The 19,933-nt window shown below is 41.0% G+C and overlaps 1 protein-coding gene across 1 annotated transcript in view; it reads right to left on the reverse strand.

Annotated features, from left to right (window-relative positions):
* Positions 1–7,348, reverse strand: part of ephb3a (eph receptor B3a) — a 57,922-nt gene extending 50,574 nt beyond the window's left edge. Inside the window, exon 1 of the mRNA XM_034104781.2 lies at positions 6,856–7,348. Within this exon, the coding sequence (XP_033960672.1) occupies positions 6,856–6,919 (64 nt within the window). The 5' untranslated portion in view covers positions 6,920–7,348. The remainder of the gene's footprint in view (positions 1–6,855) is intronic.
* Between the last annotated feature and the right edge of the window lie 12,585 nt (positions 7,349–19,933).

A 19,933-nucleotide genomic window follows, 5' to 3' on the forward strand; every position in this document is an offset into this window, starting at 1 on the left:
TGACCCTTTAGCCGTGTTCGTGGTGATTGTGCCTTTTAGGGAATATTGTTACAAATACCAGACAATTAAAATGTTTTGCTGTGCGCTTGAATGTACTAACAGAACTTCCAAGAAGTCTAAAATTATAATATTATACATGTTAACCCCCGTTTGCAGGTATTTGTGTGTGTGTGTGTGCTTGGTAGATTAGCTTGCTACTTATTAGCCAGCTAAGGACGTAACCCTTTATACATACATATACATTTTAGTTTATGATTCAGCCTTGGGTAAGACTTTTATAGTCTATGGCTATGACGCCCATAATGCTAAACGGAAGCAAATGTTAATAGGGGACCCAATTATCCCAGTGGTGGCCGCCGGAGCTAACGGAGCCGCAGGGGGCTAGCTCCAGCCGGCGTCCCGGAGCTAGCCCACTGCGGCTCCGTTAGGTCCGGGCGGTGGAGTCCGTCTTTTCTCAACGTGTGAATGACAAGCATTAAGAATAACAACATATAGCTAATTCTCTTGCAGATTGTCTCATTTGATTATGAATGTAACGTTTATATAGGGGAACTACACTGTTAGCAGTAACTTGGTATGCATGTATTTCATGTTAGCTTAGCTTCTTAGCCTGAGCTAGCTCTGTTTACTTCCAGTTCGGAGGCAGCAGGTCCCGCCTCGGCTCCACCTCTTTGCCCTTATTTGGAGCAGGCGGGATTAGACTATGACGTCACAGTCGAGCCGTTAGTGGCCGACTCCCCCTACTAAGGGCTTCACGGCAACTCTGCAGAATGCTATGGGTGACGTCACGGACACTACGTCCATTTATATATACAGTCTATGCTTGTAGTATGTAAAGCGCTTTGAGTGGTAAAAAATACCTGATACAGCGCAATGTAAGTCCATTTACCATTAGTATCCTGCTAGTTACTCCCCAGTTATTATTTGTTTACCAGTGATCTGATTGCGTCTTTTTGTAACTTTAAGGGATGAAGTTTGTTTTTGTATTATGATTACATAATCCCCATGCCTGAGTGTTGGTTGAGGTTTTTCTTAGAGACAGTTACATTACTGGCTTGTGTGTCAATAATAGAAGTTTGATTGAGTGGATAGATTACGGGTCCATCTGCAGGACGCTGAGCGGGGGATATGTGCAGTGTGTACACTGATCATTAGAGGAACCACAATGCGTTCTCTTCTTTTCACAGAGATAATGAATAGTGATCTGTGGGTAGATTACATCTGTGGTGTTCTACCACTGTAGAGCTGCATGTGGTTACATTCACACTGCAAGATTCAAAGCAAGCGGGGGGGCTTCTTACTTCCTAGTTGAAATTAGCCTGGCGGTGTGTGTGCAGTAAATGGAAACAAGTTGAAAAGAGTTGACCGCTGGTATTTGATGTGCGGTGATTAACTATGTATGGGATGTTCTCTGAGCATTTTGTTTCCCTTTAGAATAATTGTAGGTTATACAGATAATGAGCTGTCATGGCTAGAAAGTGGACATTTCATTAACGCTTTATCATAAGTGCATAATAAATAAGAACATATACTCAAGTACTTTACTTCAACATTTCTTAAGTTGTTGAAGTTGACTCGAATATAGCCATTTGCTGCTAGTTTATGCGTCTATTTCAAAGATTTTAGAGGCAAATGTTGCATTTTTACTACATTTATCTGGCTTTAATTACTTTTTACTTATTTTGATAAATGACCATGTATTTGGATATGGTGAGACAACCAGTTTTAGCGGGTCTATGTCTGCTTTTTACCGAACCAGGCTAGCTTTTTGCCCCTGTTTCCAGTCTTTGTGCTAAGCTAAGATAGCCAGCTGCTGGCTCTAGCTTCAGATGTATCTAACAAACATGAAAGTGGAATTAATCTTTGTATCTAAAGCTCAGCAAAGAAAAAAAGGAATATGTATATTTCTAAAGCCAATGAACTGTAAGTAATGCATAACTTGAGCATGATACATTTGTATTTAAATCATGAATTAATGTTGGATGTATTCCACTTTAAGATGAATGTTATTGGTTAAAGGGGACATCATACAGTATGCACATTTTCAGGTACATACTTCTATATTGGGTTTCTAAGAGAACATTTGTACATCCTCTAATATAAAGAAAATAGATTATTTTCCTAAAACTGTCTTCTAAATATATCTGTTTTCACCCTCTGTCTGAAATGCCGTGTCTTCGACATCCTCCTGAAAGAATCTCTTCTTATTAGTCAGTTTTTACCAGTCTTCTATATCTGCATTCTCGACATTTCTCCACCGTCACTGCCAGGGAATCACTTCCACTGTACATGTACACCTTATAGGAAGTCATAACAGTCAGGATAACAGATCATTTAAAGCTGAATATTGGCTGTGTGCATTTCTCCATGGATTGAGCTCTTTAAAACAGCTTTGATATCAAATATGATTTATTTTATCCATCAAAAAAATGTTTAACATCACAACGCAACATGTGTTGGCATACAACAACTAGATGGATATCAAACTATGGATATTTGAATTAGATACGGCCTTTTCTAAGTAACTGGAGTCCAGCTCATTTGGTGGTGTATAAATTAAAGAATGAAGTACATTGAATTAATGATCATTAAATGACGATCCATTAAGAAGGAGCTAATGAACTCACTTCGTCATTTCTTTATGGGCAGCATTAAGCCTGTGATTTGTAACCAGAATACTTTAGTGTGCAGATAGCAGTATTTTGAGCAAAGAAAAGTTTGAATAAACAGCTGCATCATGTAAAAAGGATTCCCCTCCACAACAAATAAGTGGCTCCCGCCATCGTTTGTTGAACATTGAGATAAAGCACAAAATGCTTTAAATGCATAAAGCAAGTCCTGTCTCTAATGTATGAAGGCCTTCTGTCGTTGTGTGCGTGAGGACGTGAGCGACAGCAGTTGGGTTGCTCCAATACACCACGGTGAACACGGTTGTTTGTTGCACGACTTGAGTCAGAGCGGAGGAACTAATCAGGGAAATCAGTGTCTGTTGTTTCTGCTCGGCTGCCCTCGTGGCACACAGCTGACTGAGAGCTCCCGGGCTCCATGCTGCTGATACTGCCCATCCCCCGGGTGTCTGATCCAGTGTCCCCCCCCCTTCCCTCTCCTCTCCCGGTCGCCCCGCGGCAACCGAGACAGAACCACTCAGCCTCAACTAACCCACAGGCCCGATGCTCCTTTAGCAGGCTTCACCTCACACGGCGGGCAGCAGGTTGACCATCCGTACATCCGTAGAAAGCCGTGTTCAAGCCCCTGTGAAAGCGGGGTTTCACACCGCTGAAGGATTCTTGAGGGAGATACGGACTCCCTCGCCGCTCTTCTATCCGAACATGACCTCTGACCTCCCCGGAGCAGGAATGGACAGAATTTCTCTTCACAATATTTCGAAGAATCATACTTTTACAGAAACTATTATTAGCCAGTTAGAGGGGGATGACGCTGTATGTCTTCAGGCTAACAGATAACATTGTTCCGATGCACATTTATATTTTAGAGAAACTAAGCTTGTGTATTTCAAACACAAAATAACTCTTTGCATATGAAATACCATTAGCATGTAACCTTAGATTCTTGAATTTGTTTTTTGTTTTTCTCAACAAAAAAAAAAGGTCCTTATGAATTGTAATAAATTGTCTGGGATGACGCTATATATCCTTACGCTAACAAATAACCTATTCCTATTTCAAATGTAGTTTTAAGGCAACTGAACCTGTTCAGATGTTAAAAGAATATTTAGAGCACAACATCAATCAGTGTATACCTGTTACCACCACGTGTAGCTTGAATTATTCAGGAAAATGTATTAGTTTCTTGAAATCCTCAACAATGACCGAAGCATCCGAGAGATTTGATCACTTGAAGGATATTGGGGCCAACGTTAGCTCTTGCCAAACAAAATCAAAACATAATCATGTTAACTGTTGCACAAATCATCTCCGTTTCATTTATCGAGTCATAAAATTCAACGTAAACAGTCTCACACTAATGTAGGCTGTTCTTCCAATTCCGAAGTGTTTAAAATAGTGCAGTTTTAGCAAAAATGCATGTTTGGAAAATTGTGAGTTTACAACTGGATAAAGGGAACTTGGATGATACTGAACGAGTTGTGTAAGACTTGGTCGAAGGGTGTATATAAATGTTCTTTGTTCACCACGAAGGCATGCAGGAAAAGCAAGGTATTCTCGAAGAATTTATATACAAATGGTCATTAAAGGTGGGGTAGGTAGGTTTGAGAAACCGGCTCGAGATACACTTTTTGTTATATTCCATGGAATGCTCTTAACGTCCCGATAGCAATGAATATCTAAAGTGCTTTGACAAAAAATCCATAAAGAAATGTCATCTGTGGAAGCCGTGGCGCTGTAAAAAGCACGACCAATCATCTGAGCCGGCCATCTCAAATAACTGGATGGCCTACCTGCCCGTCAGCCTTCCATCCATGCACAAACTTATCTCGTGCCCTCATTGGTCATGTGTGTGTTCGTGTGTGTTGGAGGCGGGGCTCTGTAAGGAAGTGGCAGATTTTTTCCGGTTGTGTATTTTCCAATTCTAGCGCACTGGTTTCTCCAAAATGACCTACCCCGCCTTTAAAGGTAAATTATTCCTTTACCATTTGAGTCCAGGCTCACGTGTTGCTCAACTCTCACATTTCCGTGGGAATAATAAGGTGGCCAAAAACTCTATTGACCAAAGTGTGTTATCGTGAACTCTAAATCCTCGAAAGCGGTTCAGATTGAAAAAGATCCCATTTGTTCCAGTTCTCCCCCCCCCCCCCCCCCCTGCTAAATGCACAGCGCCTCTGAGATCGCCTAGCTGCTATAACTCAAATCCAGAAATCTCCCTCATCTCCCATAAAACCACAGCAGCGGTGGAGTCATTCCGCCCCTGGGGTAAGAACACAATGCTGCAGTGGGAACTTTAGAGCATCACCACCATTTACCGTACCGTCATTTTGTGTGTGTTTTTTCTTTACGCCCGCAGGAGCCAAAATGCCACACAACTCTGCCTTCCCAGTGCGCTCTGGGAGCTCACACATATGCTAATGTTTTATTCACTTTGTGCACCATGAAAGTGCCACTCTGCCAACAAGCAAACATATAAAATATTAACATCATTAGTGATCACAGGGTGATCGAATATGTGGCGATGAATAGGTAGAGGGAAAATAGGGTGATCAAGAAGGAAAAATGGACTCCTTGGCTCTTTCTAAGCAAGGGTTTGTTTGTGTTTCAGAGCATTTTCCCTCCATTGGATCACAGCGATACAGTCTGTGATACTCTGTTTGACGCGTGATGAGCACTTTCTGAACAAGTCAAGCTGACCTAATTCAATCTCTCTTCACGGCTGCTTTCATCTGCTTTTTACAGGTCAACAGATAATTATTCTTGTCGATTTACTAATGTATAGAAATCGGGAAAAGGCCAATGAAGCGCTCTACTGATGTGAAAATCAACTGACGCTAAATGCCAACCCTACAATCGCAAACCCGATAGCTGTGTCTAACTTTATGAAACCCTTCATTACGGGTCATCCATCTGTTTCATGAGCTTTGTAATGTAACAGTACAGTAACACGGCTTCTGTAAATAAGCAGGAGCGCACTACAAGTTGCAGTCCAGCTTGCATCATCCATGCGCAAACACTTGCCAATCTGAAAGGGAAAAAACGAATTCCAGATTCAGGCAATGTGTTGGAGTCCACTGAGTAAGCAGCTACAAAAACGACATGCAACTGAAAAAACTGTTTAAACCCAATCCGATGATCTGCCCTTGATGTTTATCCTCAGAGGACAAACATTAGTTAACCCCTGAGATGTGAGTAACAGCCACTGGTCCGGTTGGGGGGGGGGGGGGGGGGGGGGGGGGGGGGGGGGGGGGGGGGGGGGGGGCTGATCATTACGCCGTGAGATGCCCACTGGGACTTGGAGGGCTGCTGCCGCTGCATTGATTTACTTGCTGACACCAGAATTGATGAGGGATCAAGCTGGCCACGGTCCAGGGGAGGCAGATTGGACGGGGAGGGAAAGAAGGGAGCGAAATGTAGCTACGGTAGCTGGGCAGGCAGTGAGGAGGGTGGACTTCTCCCGGAGCTACACTCCCCTCGTGATGGAGGGAGCTTCCAGGGGCTGCAGCATACTTGTTAAGCCATTGACCTTTAATACACACTTGTCATCTAATGGGTTCCGCATGTGACTGTGGAGCTTCAGGGGCCGGGATTGATCCGCTTGGGTCTCCACACACCACTGATTGGTGGGAGAACCCAACTCGAAACCTTCCACATGCATCAGTGTGTTCCTGTTTCAGTGTGAGAGGGACGCCCCTCTGTAGTCTACTGTATAACCAGTGGTGCTGTAGGTGGGGGGGGGGGGGGCAGGTGGGCACCTTCAATCAGCTTGTGGGTGTGACAACAACAGCAGGGACAATAGCAACAGGGCAGTGCTTCAGCCGCAATGGGAACACTGGGGTTTCATCACACACACACATCAAACACACCACACACACAGGGATGATACATGTGTACATGGAATACATTCACAGAGCCAATTGATACTCAGCGAAATTGCCTATTCAACAGAGCATTATATTAACAGCTTTAATTAACCACAACATGATTCTTGCTAACGGATCTCATTTCAGCATTAAAGACTGATCTGGTGTGTAAACTGGCAAATTACACTGAGCCAAATATGCTTCAAATGGTCAGATAAAATACTCATTTATTCTAGTGGTAATGGTGTTTCTTTCTCAATATGTGACAATAGTGTGTTTTCTTGCCAAATTCGAATGCATCCAAGCTGTCCATCCATTGTGCATTCACAGGAGACACAAAGTAGTCATGCAAATATCAGAGCCCATACCTTCTACAGCCAGCACCACGGGGACAACGAGGCTGCACACCCACAGCAAGTAATCCATTGTCATAAAACAGGCTTCTGCAACATGAATAAAGGTGTGCAGACTGGACCCTTCGGATGGATGGAGCCTCAAACACAGAGCACCGCAGCCGAGCTTGTTGTTCCTCTCCCAATTCTCATGTCTTCAGATGTGGGGATGGGTCTTTACGCCCCGTATAAAAAAATAAATAAAACAAAATAACCGAACGCTTTATTTCACATTCACTCAGGTCCCGTTATTCCTCCGGAGTTGTGAACGCGATGCTTACAGTCTGCACCCTTCCAGTCTCATTTCTTTATCCGACTTTAACCTCACCGAACCTCTGTCCAGGCGCATCCCACGGCTGCTGGTCTCCCCGAGCAGAGGATATGAATGCCGGGTATCAGGTCGCCTTCTATCCGCAGAGGAATCTGTGTAGTCCACTTTGGGCAACTCCGCGTAGCTGTTGCTCTTCTGCGAGGGATGTGCGTCGGAATGGCAACACCGGGACAGAGAGACACGGAGGGGGCTGGGGCTCCGGCGGAGGCAAGCTGGCGCTGCACACTGTGGACCTCAAGCTTCCGTTCGAGATTTTCAAAATAATAGCACGTTAACGGGTTTTGGGGGTAATTTATTCACCCAAGAGACATCGCATTAAAATAAGCAGAAATGTGACGTTAATGAAGAAAGAAAAACGTTGATGTTGTCCTTTTTCTTCATAAAAGTTGTTATTTATTGATTATTGATTTATTGATCTATAATATTAGGGTTAGGGTTTCAGTAGGTAGTTTCCATTTGGAAAACATTGTTGTTGACAAAAGCCTAATATGTTGGCCTAATAGTTACATGATTTATGATTTGTATCTATTTATATATATTTATTTATTGTGTTTTGAAACTTTTGATACATTGTAACACTATAGGAGGCTAAACTTAATTCGAAATAGATTTATGATTTTCACAATAAAGCCCGTATAACATTATGTATGTATACAGTATATAGTTATATATAGGATATGTATGTATGTATCTATTTTATTTTTTTATTAATTAGACTACATACAAAATAAAAGGCACTTTTCACAACAACATAGTATCGTCAGTGATCTCACAATACCATAAAGCATGTATCATTCACTATACATGGTTCATTTATAGGCCTACATATCAAATAAATATTGTTGCGTAATTAAAAGATGATCACACCAGGTAGAAATCCGGACACAAGATGACATCACCCCAAACCAGGGGCGGTGCCAGGGGGGAGCTAGGGGGTGCTGAAGCACCCCCCAGGATTGCCAAAGCACCCCCCAAGAAATATTTTTTTTTATTAAATTAAATCAGAAAAAGTATGGATTACATCAATGCAAATGTGAAACAAACAAATGTTTGACCAAAAACATAAAGCCAACACAGGTGATATGATTAGGCCATTGGCCAGCACCCATTAGATTTTTGACCTACCCATAGGCTAAATTACTTTACACTTGAGTGACTTCCTGTTAGCTGGAGCCCCAAATTATTTGCTAACAGCAAAGTGACAAATGGATAGTTTTTTAGTCCTTAAACGTCCACGTGTGGACACTCAATCAAAACCAACTGAAAGCGAGAGGGATTCTGCACATAATAGGCCTCGTGAGTATACAAGTAGCTTACTTCTGGGTCTCGCGCATCGGTGGGTATCTACCGGAGATCATTGTGGTTAGCATCTGGTGCTAGCTAGCCAAGCTAATGGATATAAGGAGCTTTTTCAACAACATGGTGGAGGGAGAACTCTCTCCTGTTAGACGGTGAGTCTCAGATAACCTCAGCTCAGGTGAAGTAAAGGACTCTCAGTGTTTAGATAGTTAACTTTAGTCTAGTTATCTCAGTGGGTCTCAAACGGTTTGTTTTAAAAGGGGAGTGATTTGTAAAATATCTATAAAGAAATGGAAAATCTGTTTACAGTTCTGTTTCCTATTTATGTTGAGAGATACAATATATCCATAGATCTCTTCATTTTACTCTCAAAGTGCACCAGATTGATGCTTTTAACTTCAATATTTAAAAACAAATCTTTTTTAGATTTGTTTAGAGAAGGTGAGGACCCTCCTAGAGGAGGTGAGGTCCACTCCCCACTTGTAAAAATAGCACTTGTCTTTACCCCTGCTTACACCCATGTGCCGTGAGCTGATTATCGAGCCTTCATTGTAACAGTCGCGGGTGCACTGTGTGTGCGTGTGGGGAGTGTTGCAGTAGAAAATTCAACTGTAGCGCTGGTGCATTAATGGGAAACCCTTAATGTTTGAGCACCCTCTAATGAAACGTCAAGCTACCCCACAGCACCCCCTAGAGAAAATCTCTGGCGCCGCCACTGCCCCAAACACTGACGTCATGGCCGTTTTTCTTTTTTTGTTATCACCTGGCTACCCTGCTCTTACATGTCATTACATGGTTGGTGAACTCTACGATTAACGGAATACAGTAACATAATTCATTCCTAATTTATTCTTTCAAATAATTATAAGCGAAAACCAAATGTCACGCTTTTATTTTGAAGTCAAAGCTGCTGAATTTCCGGGTTTGCTCTGAATTTCTGAGCGTTGCTTCATGGTGCTGGTGGGGGCGCGGGGAATGAGGAGGTGAGATGTGGAAGAGGAGGAGGAGGAGGTTGGTTGGTGAGGCGGCCTCCAGCCCGCAGTGTTTGCCGGGCCCGGCTGCAGGTAACACCGGCCTAGCGCTCCGCTCACCGCCGCTAAACACCGATCAATTGTGGCATTAAAGGGACTGTGGTATGAAGGTAGATATGGTGCAAAATGTGAGAGCGTGTAAAATCTGATGTGAGCACTTGCAGAAAAAAAATCGGAGTTTGTGTGCTTACATTTACACTTGTATAAAATATCCACGTAACTGTGAACCAAATGTACACTTGTATAAAATATCCACGTAACTGTGAACCAAATTTACACTTGTAAAAAATATCCACTTAACTGTGAACCAAATTTGAAGTCACAGAAGAAAAAAAAAAGTTTTGTAGCTTAGAGATGAAATTTTCACTTGCAGAAAAATACATATTTTATTTTTAAATATATTTTCCATTACAACTGCAACTTTATTTATTACAACCTCTCAAATCAGTCATTACAACTTGACGAATCTGCATCTTGACTTTTGCTACACTTCTTGCGATAAATGTGTCGCAAAAGTAATTTTCACCTGTAGATGTGGGGGGAGGGAGGGGGGTTGGAGCGAAGGGGCGGAGCTATCAGAACAACGAGGCTTGGGTCAGTCACAGTCACAGTCAGGTCGAACCGGATGACTGCGGGCTAACTGCTCGCTAACCAGGCATGAGAATCACTCACCTTTCGGCGAAATTCGCCGTTTTGAATCCATAATAGGTCGTTTGTGTGATTCATGTAGATCTGCAATAAAAATATTTTTGGGGTATGGGGGGGTCTGGGACCCCGAGTAATCTGCGGCCGCGAGCTGTTATGTGCCATCATGACACGCATGGTGTTCTTTTTTTATATATTATAATGCAGCGCAAGCTGTGTGCTCGAGTCTTCTTGCCTGTCGGCTCTGCTGCTCCGCGATGATGGTCTAGCTTCAGCAGCCACATTACCGACGGGTGCGTTCGTTAATATTAACTGTGCGGTCCGGAGTCACTGTGGTACAGACTGGACCGCTGGTGAACAGCTGTTAGAACGGGCCGTTCAGGTGTTCAGAGCAGAGCTCCCTGTCGGAGCGCAGAGCGTGATGTGCACTGAAAAGTTTTTCTGTCGCAATATTATCGTTGAGCTAGCTAGCTAGCATACATTGTCACTATCTGCTAACGTTAGCTTTAGCCTTCGTTTTCTAATAGTTTTTTTTTCATAGGCTATAAACGGAGGTGGTATAAGTATAGATCTTGTACTTGAGTAAAAGTAGAAGCACTCAGGTCTTGTACTAGAGTAAAAGTAGAAGCACTCAGATCTTGTACTAGAGTAAAAGTAGAAGTACTCAGATCTTGTACTTGAGTAAAAGTAGAAGTACTCAGATCTTGTACTTGATTAAAAGTAGAAGTACTCAGATCTTGTACTTGAGTAAAAGTAGAAGTACTCAGGTCTTGTACTTGAGTAAAAGTAGAAGTACCAGAGTGTAGGAATACTCTGTTAGTAAAAGTACTGCATTCAAAATGTTCCTCAAGTAAAAGTAGAAAAGTATTCTCATCAAAATATAGTGAAAGTAGCGACAGTAAAAGTAGTCGTTGTGCAGATTGGTCCATTTCAGAATAATATATATGATATGTTTTATAATGATTGATCATGAAAGTGTTCTCAAAGCTGGTGAAGGTGCAGCTAGTTTGAATGACTTTGTATACTGCAGGGTAGCTTGTGGATTTACTCCAGGTGGAACTAAAGTCTGATTCAACACTTGATTAGATTTCACATCATTCATCCACATCTGTAAAGTAACTAAAGGTATTAATACATGTAGTGGAGTCAAAGTACACCATTTACCTCTGAACTGTAGAGGAGAAGAAGAACAAAGTAGAAAAACATTGAAATACTTAAATAAAGTACAAGTATCTCAAAATTGTACCCAAGTATAGTACTTGAGTTTATGAATTTAGTTACTTTACACCAGATGCCATAAAGATAGAAAGACTCAGCCTTGCACAGAGGCATGACAATAGATTTTCAAAATGCTCAACAGTGCTGCCAAAATTATAAACTGACTGCTACACAATTAAAATAAATGCTTTTATATATTTCTATTAGATGTGACTCTTTAGCATTTCTGTTATTATTAACACTGCTTTAGTTGTTTTGACTGCTAAAATCCTCTGTTATTCCTCATTTTAAAGCCGATATTCCGCGGGGTCGGGGGGCTCGGGTCCTTGTCACCTTTTCCATACCTGATGAGTGTGCATCCCTGATAATACTTAGTAAGGAGGGCATAATATGTTTTGACTCATGGCTGAAGTTAAGTTTCTCCAGCTCTCCCCAGGTTGGCAAAAAAATGCATCAGATTGATGCTTTAAAATATGGAATATTCAACATTTTCTTCCGGGGGAGCATGCCCCCGGACCCCCCTAGAGGGATAATATCCCTCTCACCTTTTTCACCCCTGACCCGTTTTCATGCCTGGCTAACGGTTCGTGTCGCTACCGCTGACATGGCGCGTCAATCAACGGTACATTTTGCTCATTACTTGCCCAGTATTACTTTGAATATTATTATTGTGATTGAGGATTAAATCCGCTTTGAAGACCACCGTTTTATATCGTGCAGTTTAGCGGCAAAATAACGTCAGTCAGCAAGCTAACGCTGGCTTTGTTGAGTTTATGCTAGCTAAACAAGTAGTGGTTGTAGTCTATACAGCAGTAATTCATATATTATAGCCTACTGCTTTGGCACTAACGGTTGATAACCGTTTATGAAAATAAAACCAATTGAACTGTACTGAAATAATGACAAGTTTTATAATTGTCTTGGGCTCCTGCTGTGTTTTTAAAGCCTTTGTAAATTATCCATGCTATTTTCTATTTAGCTAACGTCGAAGTAGTGTATGTGAAATCAACCTCACAATAAGATGTGTGTATATTACAATTATTAATGTCATATTTCAAGATGATTACTTAGATATTACAATATGGTTGGTTGAGCTGGAGTTCATTATTGAGCTTACAAGTTAACGTCACAGTCATCTGAAGAACGAACCTAAACCTTGTTGTTTTTATTAATTGTATTACAAATTGATATCAAATAAACAGTAAGCATTGGTAACACAACTTCCAAAGTTACAGTAAAATAAAAAGGACCCTGACTCGGACAATCCAACATGTTCAACAGAAGAGAATCAGTTATATTGTTTGTACACATGGTTCTTTACATATATATATATATCGGTTTGTTTAAAGTGTCCAGGTGATGCAGACAGGCTGGACCAGAGAGTGAGAGACAGAACTGGACTCCTCACAGCAGTGCACTTCAGCACAGGTACTAAGACTCTTTTTTCATACTGTACAAAGAATCAAGAAAGATATTGGTTTAAATGAATGAAGTATTGACTTGAATACACTGATATACATTCCATTAAACAATACTAAATACTAGATCACCTACACATCAGTTAAGTTGAGGGTTTTTTCCATGCAAAAAGTCACATTTAGATGTTAACAAGCAATATGACTTTGTCAGCTTTCTAATTTAATGTATTGAAGGCAAAGATATTTAACACATAGTGAGAACTGCTACTATTTATCTCTCAATATTATCTGTAAAAAACGTGGTAAAAGTTATTCTTTCAGTGAGACAACAGAGCAAGCTTCTACAATTGCACTACGTTTTGATAACAGTTAAATATTATTTTGATAATAACATATTATGTTGACATTGAAATTCAATGTTGATGAATTTCATACTGTTCATTCATAATCTGATTACAATTAAAAAATAATTATATCAACAGCCCCATAACACACAAACACACCTCTTTCATAAATAACACACTTGTTCTGCAATAATTTTTTATGTTTCCTGTAATTTTTGTTAGGAAAGGACATGCCCGAAAGACACAACATCTTCTCCTTCTCTGAGGGTCAAGAAGAACATCCAAGAGGAACATTAAAAGCTGATGTTATGAGATTTTAAGACCAGTACAAGACATTCACTAAGAAACTACTTTTATTGTGAAAACAAAGATCTGCACACCGAATATTTTTGTAGTCTATCAGGACCATCATTTGTTTGTGACACTGCCTGCACCTCAGAGAAGGGGTGGTTATAGTCAGGCTTATAAAGTGTGGCGAAAAACATAGTCAGCTGATCGAATGCACCTATTTCCACATCTACACTCCATCAGCTGATTATTTCTATTTGCCTCACTTTATGAGCTTCACATCACCTATGCCTTGTACCGCAGAGTTTGTAACGTCACAAATAAATGGGGCCAATCTTCAGTCAGATGTGAATGTGTAATATAACATTTTCAGTAAGAATAATGGACAAAAGGAGTGCAAATACAAATACAATTTATTGAAATGTGAACCAAAAGTTAATCAAATGTTTTAAATAAAGAGCACATATGGACAGAAGGTGTAAACCTATTAAATGTATAAGTAAACACATTTAGTCAAATAAAGTGACAGACTAGGCCTGTGCAGTTGGTATCAGCTATGCCCAGCATGGGCTCCTCCATCAGGCCTGGTCCTCCTCGCTGAGGAAAGACCCTCAGTCCTCTCCAAACCAACAGACAGGACGTCCATCACACGGAGGTTTCTCCCTGAAGTCTTTACAGCCCTCTAGACACCACGCTGTCTCAATCCGTCCACACTGAATATGAGAGGGGGAAAATGAAAATAATAAATGCTTTAGACAATAAGAAATATAAAGTTGACTGTTGAGTTGCTCAGTTTTTTTAGATTGTCAATACTATTACTGTATAACTAATATCTGAGGTTAAGAGGCACCTTCAAATAAAGATTGGTCTTTAAATACATGTTGTCTTTTGAATTGTTTGTCTAAAGTCAAGGATCTAGAACTGGTACTTAGTTTTAATGATACAGTCTGGTTATTATGCTGTTTGGAGGAGGCATCACAGGTAAGAGCACTAACTAGCTGTACACATGTAACACATGTACCTTAGCTTGACTTAAATGTATTAAACGTATAGTTCAGTGATGGCAAAATATAAATAACTAATGTCATGCAAACATATTAATATTTGCTTGATTCCAGAGTTGAATTTAGCACAATTGCATACAAACGTTAAGGGATTTTAAGATTCTGAAGTATTCGTTCTAAGTAGAAAATAGCATGGATAATTTACAAAGGCTTTAAAAACACAGCAGGAGCCCAAGACAATTATAAAACTTGTCATTATTTCAGTACAGTTCAATTGGTTTTATTTTCATAAACGGTTATCAACCGTTAGTGCCAAAGCAGTAGGCTATAATATATGAATTACTGCTGTAGACTACAACCACTACTTGTTTAGCTAGCATAAATTCAACAAAGCTAGCGTTAGCTGGCTGACTGACGTTATTTTGCCGCTAAACTGCACGATATAAAACGGTGGTCTTCAAAGCGGATTTAATCCTCAATCACAATAATAATATTCAAAGTAATACTGGGCAAGTAATGGGAAAAATGTACCGTTGATGGATGCGCCATGTCAGCGGTAGCGACACAAACCGTTAGCCCCGCAGTCTCCAGTCACCCGAGCCTCGTCCTTCTGATAGCTCCGCCCCTTCGCTCCAACCCCCCTCCCTCCCCCCACATCTACAGGTGAAAATTACTTTTGCGACACATTTATCGCAAGAAGTGTAGCAAAAGTCAAGACCGCAGATTCATCGATTTATACTGCCACAGAGCAGATTCGTCAAGTTGTAATGACTGATTTGAGAGGTTGTAATAAATAAAGTTGCAGTTGTAATGGAAAATATATTTAAAAAATATGTATTTTTCTGCAAGTGAACATTTCATCTGTGACTTCAAATTTGGTTCACAGTTACGTGGATATTTTTTACAAGTGTACATTTGATTCACAGTTACGTGGATATTTTATACAAGTGTACATTTGGTTCACAGTTACATGGATATTTTATACAAGTGTAAATGTATGCACAAAAGCTCAGATTTTTTTTCTGCAAGTGCTCACATCAGGTTTTACACGCTCTCACATTTTGCACCATATCTACCTTCATACTGTTGTCGCTTCGGCGGGGGACGTCAATATCAGCTTTGGTCCCAATGGATACACAGCGCCTCCCGCGGGTTATTGAGTGGCCTTTGAGGCTGATAGCCATCTGTGGTACAAATCCACATATTTCACCCTGACTAATCAATAAAATCCTGCTATTTGATATCATACAAATATTTTAGCGTTATTTGATCAATTTCACAGTACATTTCTACATGTAGACCTATGCTAATGCCACTAAATCAGCACAGACACACATGGGAATACTGCTGCCGGGAGGATAATATGCTTCCCTTGGGGGGATTATGAAAGAAGATCCTAATTATCAAAGAGATATTTTTTGTTTAAATCAGTTTCGTGACAGACTGCCTGTTCTCATTAGTTCATGCCACACTTTGACCTTTTGCAGTCTTTCATTTTAGGTCCCTTTCCACCACACCCACACAGGCTTTTGTCCCTTGGCGGGATCCAGCGGAGAGAGTGCGTGTGTGCTGGCTGGTGGGGGCTCTCAGCTCAGGGACAAGGCTCCCCTTCACACTGCTAATTCATCCCTCTGTGAGCCCCCTCTCCCACTGCTTCGACCCCTACCCCCCCCTGCTGCACCCCGACACAGGAACACACACATTCCCCCCAAAAAAGTCCCTCTGTGCTACAAACTCAAGATCCCCCCCCTCCCAAATCTACCCCGCACTTAAGAAGCTCCCCGGTCACCTCCACCCCTAAAGTTTCTTTTGTTCCTCAGGCTTTGTGCACTAATTAACTACAGTTCAGTTCCCAGCAGGCTCGGGTCAGCCTCCACTACTAAAGCCAGTGATGGACAGCTCTCTTTAATCGGCTGTATTCAAACTGAGACACACAGAAAAGACAGAGGCAGCATTGGTGCAGACATTATGAACAGGTCATGTAAATAATATGTGACAGTGCTGCTGCTGCTGCTGCTGCTGCTGCTGCTGCTGCATGTGTGGTCTTATTTGTTAAAAAAATCCCTCACTGATTTCTTGTTTGTGTGTGTTTTTAAGAGTCTCCTAAGAGAGTGTTTTGGACTAAATTTATAAATCTGCTTGTTAATTCAGCTCTGCAACAGTCCTTGAAATCCCTCAGTGTCTTAAAACCCACACAAACAGAGAAGACTGGGTGAAAAACAAAAATCCAATATAAATGCGTGTTATCCTTCCACTTTGACTAATACCAAGTCAATTATATTTCTCTTTTATGTGGAGGAAAAGAGGCTGGGATGTCTCACTCTGACTGAAAAGGGGCCCCCTCATGCCTTCAAGTTCATCCCCATGTTTCTTCAGATGTTGTCCCAGTGCAACCTTTCACCGCCTCGAACATGATGAAATGGCAGTTAAATCTCAAACTGGGACTGGACCGGGGTTGTGTATGCTTCAGCTGGTGCATGGACATGTGGAATAAAGAATAGCTGCTCTGGAGAGTCCTTTCCATCCTGCTGCAGATGAGAAATCCGTTCTCGGGCTCATGGGGAAAAGATACATATTTTACAGCGCACAGAGAGGAGACAAGTGGAGCCGAGGATGAGGCAGAGGGATGAAGACTAGCTCTGTGGGACAGCAGTGTTAAGCTGACAAGAGGCGATGACAGAACATCTCCACAAAGCCGAACTGTCTCCTGCAAACTACTCGTGAATTATGAAGCCTGTCCAGTTCAGCGCACGGCGTGTGTATAATTAAACATGCATCCGCACATAAAGCATTGTGTGCGTGCAGATTTATTTGAGACACATGCAGCTGTTTTCCTATATGAATCTAATCATCTGCTTACTGAGGTTTTAGGTGTATGCTCGAAACATAAATCTAAAAATCATAATGTATAGTTTGGGTTCATACTCTTGCTAGATTAATATATTACAATAATATCCAAGAGAATGGCTTATGTAATAAAGTGACAGAAAACTTTCCAATACAAGCTTATTTCAATCCATCAAACAATGGCAAAGAATTCTGGTTATTATTCACGTGAAATTGCAATCCATCAGTTTAAATCCACAGTATAAATACTAAAACTGAGCTTGAACTTAACATTAATCACAATAATCTGATCTCATACCACATGAACGTCAAAACAGAGTTTGCAAAGTTGCTTGCCTCTTCCTTGGAGAATGTTTGTATTTATACAGTTTCATGAGAACTCCATTTCCAGTCATATATGGAAAGCTTAAATCACTGCGCCTGGACAAAAAAAATAGTCATTCATAATTCTCCCCCTTGCAACACCACAGATCGACATTCTTTTACTTAGCTTTTTGTTAGGAGAAAACTAACAAAATACCAACAATTTATTTACTAGCTTTAGTTGTTCCTGTAACCTTTTCTTACTTTTGGACATAAGCAGACCAGTTGTTTTCCCATGTCCAATATTTGTGCCAAACTGGTTTTAGTTCTATATTTATCGTACAACATATTTTTAAATCTTCTCATGTAACGAAAAAGCATATTTCCCAAAATGTCCCACTAGTCCTTATGCAACATTTCTTCCCAATTGTAAGCCTATGTCATAATAAAACTATTGGCACAACCGTGGCGAAGCTGCTATAATATCTGACCATAAAACTGACACAATTCTGTCACGGTTGGAGTAAGCAGGGTAACTGGGGATTTAACCCAAATGCAGACTAATACAAAAATAAAATAGGGTACAAGAGCTTACAGAGTCATGAGAAGGCCAGAGTCGAAACAGGGAACATCATACAGACAAATACATCTGACAAGGTTTTATGCAGAGAATCATAAATCCGTAATCATGCATAAGGTCAGGTAGATAAAAGTCCAGGTTGAGATTCAGATAACAGAAAACTTGAAAGCCAAAGGACAGGACAACAACATCAAGACACTTCAACAAACTGGCCAGTAGTGTGTGGAATACAACTGCTTTTAAACTGAAAGGCTATTTGGGAACATGTGTAATGGGTATGGCAGTCAGGTACAGATGTAGCGCTTCGTTTCAGACGCCTACCCGTGCGGGTCCGTGATCGGCACGGGGTGGGCCCCTGCTCAAAAAAAAAAAAAACCCACAGGACTTGAAACGCCCCCTTGATAAATACATTTAATTATAATGAAACCGGCTGCAATGGATCATGGATCCACCAGGGGGAGCCGTGAAAAGCTGCCACACTGAAACTCATGTGAAATAAACAGCTGATCTACAGGTATCTGATATAGCGGATATTTGTTAAGATCCATATGTCACGGATAGGATCATATTCTGTGCTAAGTAAGAGACATGTAATCATTTACTAAACATCACCATGTTTTTATTTAACAAAATAATGTTTAATTCACGTTGGCGTAAGTACAAAACCATCGCTATGTTTTTAGATCAGGAAATGCATCCAGGGTCAAACAAACGATGTTCGATCGTCATCCTCGCATTCATTTAATGTATCTATGTTCGCGAGTTGAAATTAATGCACTAAATTTAATCAACGTGAGTTTACAACAACAACAATAATCGCTTTGTTTTTATATCACATCCGACCGGAGGAAAATGCAGCGGCTCTCACTACCAATCACCCTAACAAGGGGGAACAAAGAAAAATCAGAGGGCCTCATCTGGGTGGAAAAATGGCAATGATAAGATACAAATAAGTTGTATAGAAGGTAACCTCGATCGACGAAGACTGGCGAAAACTCTTGCAAAGTTTGCTGCCTCAAAACCTTTCCTCACCATAACCTTTGGAGGTCAATGCCTAACTTTAACCATTGGAGGTCAATGTCTAACTTTAACTATTGGAGGTCAATGCCTAACTTTAACCATTGGAGGTCAATGTCTAACTTTAACTATTGGAGGTCAATGCCTAACTTTAACTATTGGAGGTCAATGCCTAACTTTAACCATAGGAGGTCAATGTCTTAACTTAACCAAAGTAAATGCCTGACCCCAACCATTCAAGGTCAATCACCAACCTTTGTGGTCCTTGATCATCACCAAGACCGGCCATCACAAACATCCACACACAAACACCATCACCCTGTGACATAACCTGAGCCATTTGGGGTCAATGTCCAACCTCAGCCATCTCGCAAGAGTTCTGTAAATCGAGGATTTATCCTCGTTGTAACTACCATTTACAAACAAACTTTATTTGTCACTCAACCAAAGGCAATTTACTACTATGCACACGGATAGCCACAGTACGGCATCCTTGAAATACTTTCAGGGATGGTGCCTTGCTCAACAGCACATGGACATGCCCATGAGGGGAAAAGGCACCGTTCCAGTTGCAAGTCCACAACCTATACCCGCTCCTTACGGCGACATAAAGCCAATCTTAATTTAAAGGTCTACAAACATGACTGGAGAGGAGGGACACACAGAAGACGGGTGAATATGTCTATCCACATCAACTAAGGATAGATCATCTTTATAATTTAGGATTGC

This window comes from Pseudochaenichthys georgianus, chromosome 17 (assembly GCF_902827115.2).
Source record: "Pseudochaenichthys georgianus chromosome 17, fPseGeo1.2, whole genome shotgun sequence".
NCBI classification, from domain to species: domain Eukaryota; kingdom Metazoa; phylum Chordata; class Actinopteri; order Perciformes; family Channichthyidae; genus Pseudochaenichthys; species Pseudochaenichthys georgianus.